Source organism: Glandiceps talaboti, chromosome 8, assembly GCF_964340395.1.
Source record: "Glandiceps talaboti chromosome 8, keGlaTala1.1, whole genome shotgun sequence".
NCBI lineage: Eukaryota > Metazoa > Hemichordata > Enteropneusta > Spengelidae > Glandiceps > Glandiceps talaboti.
In genome coordinates this window covers 13,688,368-13,705,743 of record NC_135556.1, presented here as the reverse complement: position 1 = coordinate 13,705,743, position 17,376 = coordinate 13,688,368, and the positions used below count along the sequence as shown (strand labels likewise).

The 17,376-nt window shown below is 36.4% G+C and overlaps 2 protein-coding genes across 3 annotated transcripts in view; one reads left to right on the top strand and one right to left on the bottom strand.

Moving 5' to 3' along the window:
* LOC144438936 (uncharacterized) overlaps positions 1-17,376 on the bottom strand; it is a 106,045-nt gene that overhangs the window by 74,194 nt on the left and 14,475 nt on the right. The window lies entirely within an intron of this gene.
* Positions 723-8,765, top strand: LOC144439227 (uncharacterized). The gene is made up of 8 exons (XM_078128500.1): positions 723-863; positions 3,269-3,421; positions 3,810-4,164; positions 4,564-4,902; positions 5,870-5,937; positions 6,103-6,310; positions 6,765-6,826; positions 7,996-8,765. The coding sequence occupies exons 1-8, from the start codon at positions 843-845 to the stop codon at positions 8,155-8,157; spliced, it is 1,368 nt and encodes a 455-aa protein (XP_077984626.1). The 5' UTR covers positions 723-842; the 3' UTR covers positions 8,158-8,765.

Genomic DNA, 17,376 nt, shown 5'->3' with positions numbered 1-17,376 from the left:
ACATTCATTTTCATTATCAATTTATGATACTGTATTGAACATGTCCAGACTGCAAGAGGGTTTATAGTTTTGCAAATATAAATATCTCTCTGTAGTTTTAAATTTGATGAGGTAATAAGTTGAGCTACAAAACAGTTGTTTTCAGTGTGGGGGGGGGGGGCATGAGCATATTTTAAAACGCGAAGGAGGGGGATAGTGAGTGGGTCTTCAGAATTGATTAATGCATACTTCAAGAAGTATAAACGTGTGTGTCTTCTTATTACCTGTCACCTGATTCCAAAGGTCACCTCAATCAGGTCAACATTTCATAGACCTAAACCTGTTCCTATGAATCGGTAAGCTTTGTCTGCCCATGGCCAGTCCTGATAATCTGGTCTGACTTATGTATGTATGTATGTATGTATGTATGTATGTATGTATGTATGTATGTAAATGCCTACCCATTGAAATTGAAACAAAATATCTTCAGGTTAACACCGGTGAAAACAAATAAATACATCAAACAAATATCGACTTTGCCAGTCAAGACCTCTCATTGTGTGAGGTAAGAACTCATATGTATCAACATTTCGGTGGTAGTAACGTTTTTAATAGTCTTTGGGCAATCTCAAACCCCCGACATCAAATGGTTTGTCCCAAGAATTCGAACACCAACGCATGACAGCGCTATAAAGTCGAGTATGTGTGTTTGTCCAACGTCGAATCATTGCCATACAGATAGGGGTTACGGTGTGTTAAGATTATACACAGAGGACACACAAAGCGCAGACAGTGTAACTGGTCCATGTTTCGTTCCGTCTCTTTGATTATACAACTACAACTGTTGTTCAGCTTAAAGTGAAATGGGTGGTTCGTCTTCAAAGGTAAAGTAATGTCAATAGTGTATCCATATATAAGATAACTATAATACAATAACACAAGAGGTATTCAGATGCAACGACCTCAAAACAATTGTGTTTCGAAAGTGGTTTACTTTCATGGTCAGTAATCGCTCTAGACGTTGAAGACACCCTTCGAATGTTTTGTTAATGGACACGCGCACACTTTAGACAATAATGCACAGTGTTATATTTAAAACAAAAGAACATTGACAAGACATGCTCTATACAAGTGGTCCCCAAGGTTGAGAACACTATTCGCCAGTGTCATGGGTTAGCAAAGAGTCCATATTGACATATTAGAACTTGATAGATAGCTAAAAAGCGACAAAGCGGAACGGAAAAATACACAAGCATTGAGAAAGTCTACTAAGGAGCATTGAATCAGGCAAATCAAACGTGTTGGTGTTGGTGTTGCACTTAGAAAAGTACGGAAAGTAATATTGCGTGGGCCAATTGGGTAACCACGTAGAGTGAGAAAATAATGCAATGTGGTTGAATTGTAGTGTTCTTGTCGATATATATCAAAATAAGATAAAGTTATCGACAGTGATGAAACACTACAAAGTGTCGACTAGCCTTGATTAAACTTCATTTTTTTTAAAGTGAGGATATAAAATAAGCTATGACAAATGTAAAAACAACAATTAAAACTATACTAGTAATGTAATATTAATGTTGATACAGTCTTTTGATACCGGTTAAATCATGTGCCGGCATCGTTACCCCACTTGATAGCATATTAGTTGTGTTCGTGACATTTTAGTATTAATGGGGCTTTATGTATAATATATTATGTCCATCGTTCGTTCATGTATTGTTCCTAATATACTGGTTTGAGTTCTGCACATAGCAAGTGATGGTTTAGTGTACGTAATTAGAGTACAGTGGGTATCTTTAATAGATATGTTAAAGTTGTAAAAATTATACTCTCCAAAACAAGAACACCCAGTCTGTGACCCTATATGCTACTTAATTCCTCTGTGTAACTGCTTATATTCACGAAATGTGAATGGTATTAGGAAGCCTTCAGTATTTGCAAGGGCAAAGGGTCAGAGGAATGTTGCGTAAAATGTATCCCTCCCCCATTTCGTCGTGCTAAAAAGTGACCCTCCTTCAATTTCATTTCTCTAAAATATGACCACCCTCCTGTTTAAATATTTTGAAAATATGGTTCAAATGTTGTCAGACATGGAAAATGACACTAATCCCTGAATCAATGGTTTAATTAAAGGAGTTAATCCCATGGCTGCTACCAAGTTTTAAAGGCTTTAGTTATTTCCCCAACTACTACCACCACAGTATATCAGTGCAGGCATTGCATTAATCCGCACGTGTGTTTTGATCTCGTTGGATGAGCTGCAGGACAGAACGTTAACACTAGATGGGCACACTCCTGACATTATATTGTCCAGACTGAGGTCAATATTTCTACAACCTTATCCCTAAAAAAATAAGACCTTACCCAACTGTTCCGGTTTCACTCCTGTGACACCCACTTCTCCCCTCACAGCTGGTAATTTATTTACTATATGCCATATATGGTTGTCAGCATCGATTTGATGATATGGTCTGATAATATGATACCTAATCCTAACCCTCAGCCATAATTTAAGGTAAGATTGGGCTGTCCATTACCATGGTTACAAGGATGCTATAGTAAAAGTAAACATGTTTTGATCACATCATATCCATAGCTATTATTAACATTTTGTTTTGAGTTGTTCATTACCATATGGTTACAAGACTAGTATACTATTTTAAAGGTGAAACATGTTTTTAGCATATCATAGCCAAAGCTATTATAAATGCAAAGCACAGTGTCAACAGTTAAAATAATACTAATAATAAAGGGGTCACTGAGGCTAATGTATGTATGTATGTATGTATGTATGTATGTATGTATGTATGTATGTAATGTATGTACAGTATGCATGTATGCACGTATGTACGTATGTACGTACGTATGTATGTATGTATGTATGTATGTATGTATGTACATAAATATGTGTATATAACATATAGCATAAGGCTCATTGAAAGGTTCACAGGGCCCATTTAAGGTAATAAAATGGCCATTTAATTTTACATAATGCCTATAATGGACCCTAAGTTAGTCAATGTAAAATGTAACCCTCCCAAACACTATTTTGTGAAATATGGCCCTCCCCGCCAACCGATTTCTAAAAAGTGACAACCCCCCCCCCCCCTAATTCCTCCGGCCACCGATCCCCTTGTAATTATTGAATGAATCCGACACTCACACTGATAACGGCATTTACGTTGTAAACTTTAAGATAATGCCAGAGCAAAGATAAAGATTTGAGATGATATGAAATGTACATTGAATGTTATTGTTAACACTTCTCTATATGTTTTTTTTCCATTAGAAAGAAGAGGTTAGGGTTGAGTATAGGGATATAACTCAAAGTAAAGTAGACGAAGCAAAGTCTGAGATAAGTGAACAATTCAACCGTCGTTTAGCCAGGCTGAAGGAAGAACAACGACTTGAAGAAAACAAAAAACGTAAAGCAACAGCACAGGTAAATTAAACTATTACTGGTTTCTCTCTTTATTCATTATCAATACAGTAAGTATAACTTATGATGCAAATAATCATGACTGACTATTAAAGTAAAAAGCTACATAGAAAATATTTCTTACCTAATGAAATTACCTATATAGTATTATTTTTTCGGATTCTCATGAAGTAGATGTGTAACACTGTTTATTTGGAACTGATGAGATATCGTTTACATGGACAGACAGACAGACAGACAAACAGACAGACAGACAGACAGACGGACGGACGGACGGTCGGACGGACGGACGGACGGACGGACAGACAGACACACACACACACTCACACGAAGCTCAAAATTACCTTCGTTCCCTGTTGGTAATATCACCCCATTATCCCATCACTAACAGCCAAGAATACAGATTGTTGACAAGGATATAACTGACGTTAAGAAAACTGAGGCAGAAGATGAGGCAAAAGAAAGAGTTCGAAACAGATTTTTGGAGGAAGATAGGAAGCAACAACAAGCAGAAAGCAAGCGAGATCAAACGAGAAGGAAGGCTTTTAAAGAAATTGATTCGAAACGTGAATTACTGAAAGATTATAGGTTTGGCTCTATCAACGGTATGAGGTCATTTGGGAACATGGATGTAAAAGACATGTGTAAAGAGGGTGGTCTCCGTCTTGGTTTATTTGGACCAGCAGGTTCTGGAAAGAGTAGTTTCATAAGTACTTGTGAGCGAACCATGAGAGAGGCACAAAGAGGTTGGTGCTTCCATGTATTCTACTCCATCACTGTTATCACTTTAAAACAGACAGGTGTGCAGGTTGATGGACAGACAGACGGGGATGGATGGAGTGAGGGAGGGAGGAATCTATTTGGATGGATGGATAGATGGATGGATGGATGAACAGATGGACATACTGGTAGATAGATACTGCAATTGAGATTTAATCGATTGACATATAATTTGGATGAGGCATGGAAAAAACTACATGTATGATCACCAATTGTTGTTAAGTGTGTGAGAAGGAAGGCAAAAAATAAGATGTTATTTAAAAATATATTTTTTTCACTGCATTGGTAGTTATGGAATACTTACATTGATATTTGATAAAAAGACGTCCCTATAACTATGACCATTTCTTTTGCATTTATGTTAGGAACTGCTGACGTAAAAGCAGAAGGAGGTGAAGGGACGATCCGAATATGTGATTATCTGGCTGGAGATTGGGACTTCCTATTAGTTGACTCACGAGGGTTCGGAGAGTATGGGAAACATGAGCTTGCAGCCTTTGCCGATATCATGTTCGGCAATATTACTATTGGCCAGATAGTAAAGTTTGAACCTAATGACACACCTCGGGCCGATGCAGATCATGGCGACATCAAGAATTGGATACACAGTGTCATATTTGTCGTCAGTGGTATAGACCCACGCCTCACAAGTGGACGACTGAATCATTATTTGAATCCGATGAGGGATTTCTTGAAACCCAGGGGTAAGATATCAAACGATGTTTTGTATTAATGAAGAACATATCAAATTGACTGATTAGGTGTTAACGCCCGGCCGATCGCCGTTCTTTACAATCTGTCTGCACAAGAAATGAAAGAACCAGCCTGAGGCATCACTGACAGCAAGTCATTCGTCTATTCTCTTTGCAAGCAAGCAGACGCGTTTTCAATAAGTCATGGTACGCGTATTGTAACATCATCTTAATACATGGTTTTGAGGCACAGCTACTCACATTCGCAGACTTTCAAATCCCTAAAATTACTCTTTAAATACTAAGTCTACACATATATTGGAAATGAAAGCATTTGGGAAACTGATAAATGTCTAATAGATTTACATTTTATTTCCAATGCTGTTGGTGCTATGGCTGCTGATTTGATAGTATAGGCAAATAAACAACAAAATCATTATGGCTACATGCCAAGGACAGCATACAAAGAGTTCACTTCATCAAAGTCAGCTGATTACCGCAGCCGTTGATTATGATCCTTCTGCAAAAGAGATAAACGTTTTCAATAAGTCATGGTTCGCATATTTTGACATCATGTGGTTTTGCGGCACAACTACTTACATTTGCAGACTTTCAAATCACTGAAGTAACCCAGTCTTTAAATACTAAGTTTACACATATGTTAGAAATAAAAGCATTAGAGAAACTGATAAATATCTAACACATTTACATTTTGCATTTAAAGTTTTATTGTTATTTTCAATGTAAAGTTGTTGATGCTATGGCTGCTGTGCTGATTTGATAGTCAACTTAATAACATAATTATTATGGCTACATGCCGAGGACTACCTACAAATCGGTCACTTCATTAATATCAGCTAATTTGACTAAAAATGTTAATCTTAAAGGACAGGGTCTTTAGATATAATTATACACTCGTCAACCCACCAATATCTTGTGGTCGAACACAACAACATCTTATCGAATATTCTCATTGTAGGTGTAGCCGGTATAACGCTGATCACTCATAAAGACAAGATTGAGCCAGAAGATTATGAAACAACACTGGTAAGGAGACTGATGAGCCCATTGCTTTTGATATTTTCGTTTACAGTCATTAAAAATCACAAATTTATGATTCACTAACTTTAGGGTTGATAAGAAGTCTAAGTTAACGTTGGTCTTTATCAAAACAAATTTGTCTCTTGACGTCCCAACATTCGTTTATTTCAGCATCTAGCTTCAGCTGCTACAGGAAGTGCAAAAAACCACACATTTTTTGTCAAGAATTACACTGGCGAGACAGACAGAGATCATGAAACTGAGAAAAGCGTCTGTGAAATTCTACGATATGCACTAATGATGGGGGAAAGATACGTTAAAATTGCCAAACACCAGTTGATGCAGAAAGCAGCTATGAGAGCAGAAGGAGGCGCCGATGGTAAGTATGGTAGCATATCAGTTTTCTTTTTGAATGAAAACTTGCGATACATCAAAGTATAGATGAAACTGTTTCTTTCACAAGTTGGTCTGCTTTCTCTTTACATTTACATAATCTGCACTTACGATTGCAAGTTATGACATCACCCAATTCACATATTTATTTTTAGATCTATGGCATTCGTATGTATGAGGCAACGATCGATTACTGCTAGGACGATGAATGTGTTTCTTGGCAATCGCATGGCATTTATAACATATGACAAATTTCAGAACCCAAGTAAATGTAAATGGAGTAGCATTCCCCTCTAACATTTCCCCTGATATTGTTGTAAAGTATCAAGTGGCAAATATCTCTTAACTCACAGACAAGTAAGTACTTAAGTAACTGGATTATTATTATTACAAGCCTCGATTACGTGCCTAAAATTTGTTTCAATGTATTTTACTTCCAGATTCTCCTGGACAAACAATCGAAGATTTTTTAGAAAAGCTTCAAAAGTCGAAATCTCTTCCAGTAAGTCTAATATAATGGAGTTTAGTACAACTTTCAATTTCCAAATAAAATCTTTTGACGGTATTATCATTTACATGCCAAAGATGACATAATTAAAGTAACATAATTTATATGTTGTCCTATTATTGTAATCCACGACCACTATCAGCAAAGTGTGACACAGGCCAACCCTGTAAGAACATTATGTCACGAGGTATTGGTCGCCTTTTTAAGGTTCGTTTAATTTTCCAAGAAGTATTATAATAAATTTCTTGAAATTTCACAAAAGTAGTGAAAGCAGTACGGATTTTCAGATTTGCAAATATTATTAGTAAACTGATATATAGCAAAACATACAGCGAACATTTTGGTCTTGCAATAAGTAACTCTGATCTTGCGCAAACGAAACACAAATATATCTAACTCATAAATATAGTATTTACACAAATCATAAACATTTACTAAAACATCTAGGGATCGCCGCCGAAATACTGTGCGTATCCATACACATTGTATGTTCCCTAAGAACAATCTAAATAGATAAGAAACAGGCTTCCCACAGACCACTTAAAACAAATATAGACAACATCATCCGACCCCAACAGCTACAGATACACACACACATCGTCCTTGGAGCAAACAAGCTATTGAAAATCATCATACTGCAGGCTCAGATTTTGACACATACAAGGGTATTGATTCAAAATTACAAGCGATATGTGTGTGCACATACAGTGCCTGCTTGTCGGCAGGAGTGTGGTGTTGTTTATATTTGCAATGAGTGGTCTGTGTGAAGCCTGTTTCTTATCTAACTAAATTGTTGTTGGGGAACATAAAATGTGTATGATTTGCACAGTCATATAGCATTCGGCGATCACTCGATATTTTAGATGTAAGAAAGTCATACGTAACAATAGACTGGCAGATAGACAGACCGACCGACCGGCAAACCAACCAACCAACCAACCAACCAACCAACAAAAAAACAACCAACCAACCAACCAAACAAACAAACAAACAAACAAACGGGTAACATGACCTCCGGTCAAATGGCTTCGGACGAGAGCCGTGGTGCATGAATAGAAGAAAAGAAATCTTTACATCCCCAACTACCCCATGCATGTATACTTGTAAATGTCAACAAATGGTGTATCGTTTTTTCCCTTATTTTCTATTTTCGTATCTGGCAGAAAGATAAAGTGAAGCTTATTCAAGATAATTTGGAAGACGGTGGTATACGTACTACATTTGCACTACATACAGCCTGGGATGAGGTGAAAAAGCGTGTGAGGTTATCAAAATTACTGACCAAATACATACAAGAGTCGTTGGATGTAATATTTCCGAACTAGCTAAAATTATACCGTATGCGAAAGTATTGCGATCTCTTTGTGATCCATTATTGTTATGATTGATTATTTGTAATATTTGTCTAAACAATTGCAAATGAAAATATTGAAAACAATCAAATATATGAAATACATTTTAGCTTCTACATGTGTGGGTATATATATGACTGGGGCGTTCATATCAAAACAAATCAAGATTGACTGAATACTGATTGCATCGTAGCATTATGTTTTGTTTCATTGTATGTGCAGAGTTAAGTACAATTCCCCAATGAATACACCTTTCTGTATTCATATTTGTTTTGACTAAAACCAAACTTCTAAACCTAAGACTCACTTTAATACAACCTACAACATTTCAGGGGTACAAGACATGGTCCGCGGTCTGTGATGATTTGCTCAAGACCTGGTACAATTCTAAATTCTTACGCGTGCTCACAGTTTAGCATATTCAGATGAACAATTACAACTCAAATAAAACACCTATACACCCAATTAGTATATACAGTCACTTATAACAACGGTACACGTAAAGTATTATCAATGATGAAAAGATCTTCCTTAGGCAAAAATTCAAATGATCATGAACTTTGATAAATTCCAATAATAGTTTTGCGTTTTCAGTCATCTGCATTAACATTATACATGTATGTATGTGTACTGTACCCGTTTTCTGATTTCCATTCAAAGTTTGATGTAATGTTTTATCTTCGTTAATAAATAAAGTGTATAATTATTGTCTCTAGATTGGCATATTTTCATAACTAATTTTTTATGATTATGTAGACATAAAGTAATAGCGCGATTGTCTTAGAATCTTTTTTTGGTGGTAATGGAGACAAATACAAAAATGCATATTGTTCTGATTTTTGTTCGTCAGCCACGTCCATCAACTCCCTGTCAAAAAAATAATCATGAACATTTGCACAAATATCATTACAATTGGCAAACTCAGAATCATTATTGTCCTAAACGCTCAGTCCTGAATGAAGCAAAATCTCAGGAGAAAGCATGGATGAAGACATAAACGAACTGTTCAGATTAGCTGCTGATCATTGGTTGGGAGTAACGGGTATGGATTTTTTTTCAGACGTTCTAGCCGATCCCTTGCCAAACGCCGTTCGCCGTCCGTGCCCTTGCAAACAAACGCTACATACTAGCGAGGCCGTGAAACAGGAACTTATTGAATAACATCGAAATTAAATTTAAAGAAGAACACGGTGCGATCTACAATTTCTGCAGTAAATTAATTCTACAAATGTATGAGGGCAATGAGACCATCAGAAATAAGGCAAATCCATGAGATTCCAGCAGAGACGCTCAACTACTATCTAGATAGTTTTTTCGCCAGTGTCAGGGTCCGAATGCGAACCAGACACCATCACAACTTATCAACGAAATATTGATCTTACGTACCCGAATGAACAGGGCCATAAGTTATCAATCATCCGAGGAAAAGAATTTACCAGTTCACGGAAGATTCTACAACCAAAGCGGTCACAACTACGAAAAGAGGGACGTGGCAACAAAGCGAAACGCGAAGAAAATCGTCTTTAAGAGTCAGGTGTTATCGGGCACCTTTCACCAGCAGCGTTGTTGTTGTTGTTGTTGTTGTTGTTGTTGTTTGCCGTCGTCGGTTAAACAACCAAAAGCACTTCGGCATCCGTGGTTGTCAGGAGAGTAGGCAGATGATATGGGAAGATGTCACATTGAAGTGTACTGTAGATGGTGCCGAGTAATTTGGAGTTTAACGAGAAAGAGATCATCGAGAAAAGAGTGCGGACAACCGCGGGGCTACCCACCGAAAGGTTTTGCTGTTAGCACCCACCACAATGGTTGTCCTGTCTATGCGTATTTGCGGTACAGATCCCACTGCCCCTCTAGCTCTACACATCTCACCAGCTGTTCTGCGTTCTACCTTTTTTATCAACTACAAACTGCATACAACCATTTGGTACAAGTCAGCCAATGGGTGTGAACAAACTCGACTCTCTCATCAGCACAAAGTGCAAAAAAGCTGACATCGAAGGTAGACGAAGACAAACCATAGCGGCCGCGGACTACGATCAATGGTACGCCGCCTGCACGATCGAGTGGGGTACCCCTATGCCCATGCCCAACGAAGTTGATGCAGTTGTCTGGCCACCGAAACTGGTGGTGTTTTTGGAGGTGCAACTTTAAATAATTGCACATGTCAAGGTTAACGTTAACGCTGAAACATCACCGTATCGTCCACCATATGCCGTCGTCATCTATGAGATAGTAGCGATTCTATTATAGTTAAGTCACAGTGAAAAGTTTGCAACCAAATTTGAACTGTCCCGAAGTTCTATTGTTGAAAACATTTGTGATTTAGTGTTCTCGCTTTGTTTGATTATCACGTCATAAATATCAATCAGAGTTGAATTTTAATCGCCAAGATATTTGTCCAAGTTCAAGCTTATTCTTGTGTGATCCACGGTGCGATTGATTGTGCATCGATCCACGGTGCGATTGAGAGTGCATCGATCTCTGTGTGTTAAGGTTTGGTGTATTTTTTAGCACAACTGAACTAGGTTCAGTAGTGCTATAGGCATGATGAAATGTCTGTCTGTCTGCGTGTATGTGTGTGTGTGTGTGTGTGTGTGTGTGTGTAAACGACTTAAGGTTAAAAACCGCCAGGTGGTGGGAACATTACTTAGCGCGTCTCGATGGGAAATTGTTTAAATGTAAATGATCGCATCAGAGATGTGCATTTTGGGTCAAGAAATGATATTTTTAGTCATAAATCTTAAACTCCAAAACTGTTTGGCAGACTGGCCTGGAATTTGGTGGGGACGTTCTTGGGGGCATGTAAATTAAGATTTGTTAATGACATGATGATTCCATTAGTAATATGCAAATTAGGGCTAAAATGTGTCTTTTTGAGCAATCTTTAATTCCAAAACTACTCAGCAGATTGGGCTGAAATTTTATAGGGATGCATCTAGGGGTGTATAAATGAAGAATATTAAACATATAATGATCTCATTAGTATATGCAAATTAGGTGTAAAAATGTGAATTTTGGTCAAAACTTTATAACTCAAAAAGTACTTGCTCAATGAGACTGAAACAGTCTGATGTTTCTAGAAGTGTTTATATTATGTAGACTTACTTCAAAACATTTTGACACACTTGGCCTAGCAACCATGACCACGCCCTTAGCAACAACGAAATGGCAGTATATTTTGGTCAAATAACATCTGGTAGGCAAGTGGGTAAACTCAAAAAAATATGCAAATATCCCTAGTAACCATGACCACGCCCCTAGCAACAACCAAATGGCAGTATATTTTGGTCAAATAACATCTGGTAGGCAAGTGGGTAAACCCTCAAAAAATATGCAAATATCCCTAGTAACCATGAACATGCCCATAGCAACAGCCAAACGGTGGTCTATTTCACAAACATAACAACAGGGATTCTTAGTCAAGTGAATAAACATTCAAAAAATGTAGGCAAATATACCGAGCAACGTGCCTATAGCAACAAACAAATGATCATGTATATTACAAAGATAATACGAGCAATCAAAATATATTGCAAAGGTAACAACAGGGTTGGATAGGCAACTAGATAGTTATTCAGTAAATGAATACCTATACCTAACATGGCTCACCATGTGGATAAACATTTTGACAGTTTTGCTACAACACCATTTGCGCATATTTTCGGTTGTCCAAGGTTAAACATTTGCCGTATGCATGGGAACATGTACAGATGTAATGTATTCCAACAAGTGTGTTTTTATTTTAATGGACGAGACTCATCATGTACCGTGAACTTTGATGTGACTCGTTGTGAATGAAAACTGCGAGAATGCGACAAAATACGGCTTTATCGATGAGTCTGGCTGAACATACAAACAATTAAGGTCTGAGTAGTGCAACGATAGAGTAATTATTGAGGTCGGCACGATTTGCACACGCCTTTGAGTTTAGTTACAAATGTAGTAGTAATACCTGAAATGGATTCATTGAATCCAGAAACTGGTCGACAATATAAATTAACCAATGCATTTGGTTTTAGAGAAAGAGGTATTGCATATTCTTTGTAATAGCATCTTTTTGGTGACCATGAAAAGGATCAGGTTTGATTGCGATGAGTTCATTATACCCATAAACAGGAGAAATTCCTGGAGTTAGCAAGTAGAGATATCACTAAATTCTAGTTTTAGTTACCATAATGGTTTTAATGATTTTAGATTGTTCTACTGATGGCCATCGCAGCTGTAAGTGCGGGGAAACAGTTTAGATACATATAAAATTAATACATATGTTTAATGATCTCTACATACATACATACAACGATTTTCTACCAACTGTATCTCTTAGCCTGTCTCAAGCTGTGTTGTAACTACCTACTAGCAGCAAGTTTCTCTATTGACCACAGTGTAATCTTTCACTCTTTGATGTTTAATTTAGTGTACATGTCACCAGTGGAGTTTTAAGTAAAGTCTTCCGGATATCAGCACTGTGGGATATCTAATCTGGTATAATAAACAAAAATGCAATGTTGTATTGTGTTCTCGTTCCTAATTTAACATCAAATGTTGGAGTTCTTTGTTTACCATCTGAGTGAAGTGAGTGAGTGGATGTGTGTCATATTAGCTGTGGACTGACAAGCCATATATGGCAGACATATTGGCCGCCATCTTCAATATCTCAAGGATGTAACAGTTGCATCAATCGAATTCGTAATACAACAGTATTAAGGATAAATAATAGGTAAAAAATAAACACGTAGCATGGACGGCATGCAGGGTCTGCTCAGAAATTGGGTTTTGGGTCCCAGACTATAATTAGGCTGAATAAAAAATATTGTTCGGTTTCGATTATACTCAATTTCAGAATAGGTGGGGTAGGTAGATTTATTTTATTGCATTGTATATTTTTCAGGTGTGCGTGTGTGTGTGTGTGGGGGGGGGGGGTCAGGTAGTTTGTCTTTTCCAAATGGGCCCTGTGTTTCTTCGCATCTTATGTACAGCCATTACAGACAGGAAGAACAGTTTTCTATTGTCTTTTTATTAGTCAAAGTCAATTTCTGCGTCCGGCGAGACTTTTTTCTCGAACATGTAAAAAAGGCTTAGGGTCGACAGTGAAAAACTAGGTGGGGTCAGGTAACCGGAACAAAAGACTTCTTTTTTCTAGGCCTTACTAAGATATGTTGTGTACATGGTTTAAGGTTTTTGTGAGTGCATACAATGTCCAAATGTGCTCAACAAAAGTAGTGTTCCGGTGTATTCTTAATTGAGTTAACAGAATTGCCTCTACTAAACGTTTGCAAAGAGTAAATTGATATTTTGTGTTAACCTCATCTACTCAAGTTCATAGTTCAATCCTTTTGGGCATCAAGCTCTATTTTCAAGAGAGATCCTGCATGACAGCATGTGGTTCCTTACTTTCATATTATAACTAAAAGTACTGTAACTGGAAACATATATGTTGTTGTCCTGATTTCTTAACAATCAATCGTAGAGTACCATTTTAATATGTTCATCCATCACATGCGCAAATGTGTTACAGCAACGAATCCAACAAATGTTTCATGCCTTCAGAAGCTCATGTTTCTGTTTGTCCCATATGTGCCATGTTTAGTACAATAGCGAACCTAGGTGAAATGGCGAGTCTCACTTTACTATACACACTTTGGTCAAAGGTCAGCCTATGGTTGATAAATTGATCTGTGTCACATTGCGTCTATAACGTGTAGCCAGAACGAGGTTGTCAATTGCGTCTTTCTAACTCAGTACTCGCCGTTTCACCTAGGTTCGCTATTGTACTTATAACATGGCGGAATGGGACAAACTGAAACACGAGCTTATGAACTACAAGGCAGGAAACATTCTAAGAGCAGAAAATGAACAATCATTCGATGCAGCCAGGAAGGGCGAAATGGATGATATGGTAATTCGAATCGGAATGTTTGGTTTTACGGGATCGGGTAAATCAAGTTTTATAAATACCGTGTATAAATGCCTACTTGACGATCCACATGGGATGGCTGTCATTCAATCATCTGGTGCAGAGGGTAAGGCGTTGATAATTTCGATATTTAAATTATGATTGATATATCTATTTTTTTGAAACCCATTGTAATTTCCCCTATAATTTCAATATATCAATTAACGAATTGTACAGGGTTACCACATTAGGGGAATTTGCATAGATCATAATGCTACGTTAGAATACAGCTATCCCTACAAAGCACCGAATTTGTTCCCTGTGTAAAATTTTAGCGAAGATTAGTGAAATTTTTCTTATTTTCTTAAATAGGCACCATTATACTGGAGGAATTTTTCCACGATACAGGTTTTAGGATTATAGACACGCGTGGATTCATGAGCATGGAACATCAAGAAGAACGCGAATTGTTCAAAATCATCAGTGGTAAGGTGAAAGAAGGAGATGTAATAGGGAGAGGTATGCAATTTGTTTTAAACTCTGTTTCCATTATATCGAAACAGCTACAATACTGCATCAATGTCACAATGGGTGTTTAAATTTGAAAGTGTACATATATATCAAAAGTCCATGTTTCACTTTCATTCCCTTAAAAGTTATTGTAATGGTGTTAGAATTCAGTCACTGTTTTGTGTTTGATTAAATGGTTCTCGTCTTATATTACTGCTTTTGGAAGTTTTATTTAATTACAAGCCTGGAATATTTTATCTGTGTATTATTACAGAAACTGTCATTGGTAATTATACAATTGCCCGCGCGTGCAGAGACTATTGACCCTTATCACTGTTATTGCTCCTTGGAATTATTTCGACCTATGCATACCTCGTCTGCATATCACAACAATGATTCTTTTCTAATTTTGCACACTCACGATGAAAAGGTCACTGAAGTGAAACACAAATTTAAGCTTATTTCGTACAGAAGTTAAATAAATAGAATTACAAATGAGCTGTAAGGTCACTCAAGCTAGTACAAATAATATCATGTCCACATTCAATGGTTATACAATTAGGAAATGCATCATGGAAGGGAAACTTTTCTATCGATGATGAATGACCATGAATAATGGTGGCCATGTGAATGATTGGATGAATGAATGAATGGATGGATGGTGTAATACAATTAATAACATTTCCACTCGGGTTGACACTCTTTACCAAAATGTTGATGATCCCCTCGCCTTGCTTTTGCAATTGGGCACTATCAACATTATAGTAAAGAGTGCAGGCACTAAAATGTGATATTACCCTTGCTGACATGTGTTGTTAGTTAAAACTAATTCAATGGTTTGAAAAGGTTTCGGAAAGTGCGAATTCTATATTGCATACTAAGTCTTGTGTTTACACATTATACTTTTTTCCTCTTTCCTCTAACAAATAGATACAGATGCCGGTGATGATTGTACAATTTCCAATCTGCTTAAATCTCCATTATCTGAGCAAGTGCATGTGGTGATGTGGTTCGTGAAAGCAACAGATGCAAGACTTGACAATAAAGCATACATAGCGAAGAATAAGTTTGTGAACAGTTACCTACACAAGATAGGTAATAGTTTGTATCTAGTTATATGAATTTTGTAATAGCACAGTAATATGTGTTAAGCAACTTCATTAACCCTTTAAGTAATGATACCGTATGCATCATATGCAAGTACAATCTAAAGGATCGGTGACAGTCTTTAACGGGTTAAATGTTCCTACTTGAGCTGGCATCCTGATCTTCTCGTGGGAGTTCAGCTTTTCAATATGTTGTCAATCACTCCTAGATGCCGGATAAAACTTTTCAATTTTAATATATAATGGCAATTGATGTGACTGAATTAAAACATACAATTCAAAGCATTTGAACATTATACATCAAAAGTTTGAAACACTACACAATATTGGAAAAAGGTGAAAGCAAGCCATGAACACACACATTTCGTTCATTCTTATTGTTAATATCGAAATTTCATTCTTAATATTAAACTTATTTCCATATAGGAACTAAATTATTGAAACTTTTTCTTGCAAATATATAAGTTAAGTTTTAACCTAAAGTAGTCAACCTTTCAACACAGTGTGAACTAGCCAATTCGGACACTTTCCTGTTAGAGCTATATAACGTATGGTTGATGTCAACAGTGGTTTCATTGTACAATGTGTATAATTATACATATTTATTTATAGGTATTACGATACTTCCAGTAGTCACGTTCACCGATGAAATGGACCCAGGGAACAGAGATGACGTAGTGAAGAAAGTTAAAATGATGTGTAGTACTATAGAACCTAAGGTGTGGTTTATCACTAACTACCAAACAGATAACCCGGAAGCTTTCAAGCATACAGACGGAACTGTAGTACTGCAACTATTGAGGCAAGCCCTTGAGGATGGCGAACTTTCGCTGAAGAGCAGACAAATAAAACGTAGCAATGTTTTTAAACATTAATATGTGACGTTTCTCGTTCTTCTCATACTATACTCCGTGTTTGATGGTTTCGTATGTTAAAACTCACTAAAATACTCAACAGGAATGACAATAAAATCAATCACATTTAAAACTTGCCTAAAGCACTCTGTTCCTATTTTTAACATATTTGGAAACCTGGAGTAGTCGGTGTATAACATCACTATATACCCTTGCAGGGATAGGAAGGCTACAGTATGAAATCTGAAATCTTTATGAAAACCAGATGTTGAAAAAGAAATTTAGTATAAAACAAAATAATATACGTAGATTGTTTTATATGGGAAGCCGTTCAGGCCAAAAGTATTATTTTATTTTTAGCTGTAGTATTTTATATTTTTTGTACTTACAAACTAATTTTAACCGTTTATGTACTTTTTATTCCATGTTCACATTATTTTAATTGAAATAAGTTTTCATTTATTTGAGAATATTGTTTTATTTTTCGTCAAACCAGAACTTTTTAAAGGATTATATATAATTGAAAGTCAAAATATATTTTTTGTTAAAGTTATTTTATTTTATTTTTTTAATTTAAAAAAAAAATTCAACTTTTTTTTTCTTCTCAATTTTTTTTTGGCCGAGTCTGCTGACAGGCAATTGAGAAGAAAAAAAAAGTTGAATTTTTTTTTTAAATTAAAAAAATAAAATAAAATAACTTTAACAAAAAATATATTTTGACTTTCAATTATATATAATCCTTTAAAAAATTCTGGTTTGATGAAAAATAAAACAATATTCTCAAATAAATGAGTTAAATTGAGAGAATTTTATTTTTTTTTTAAATTAA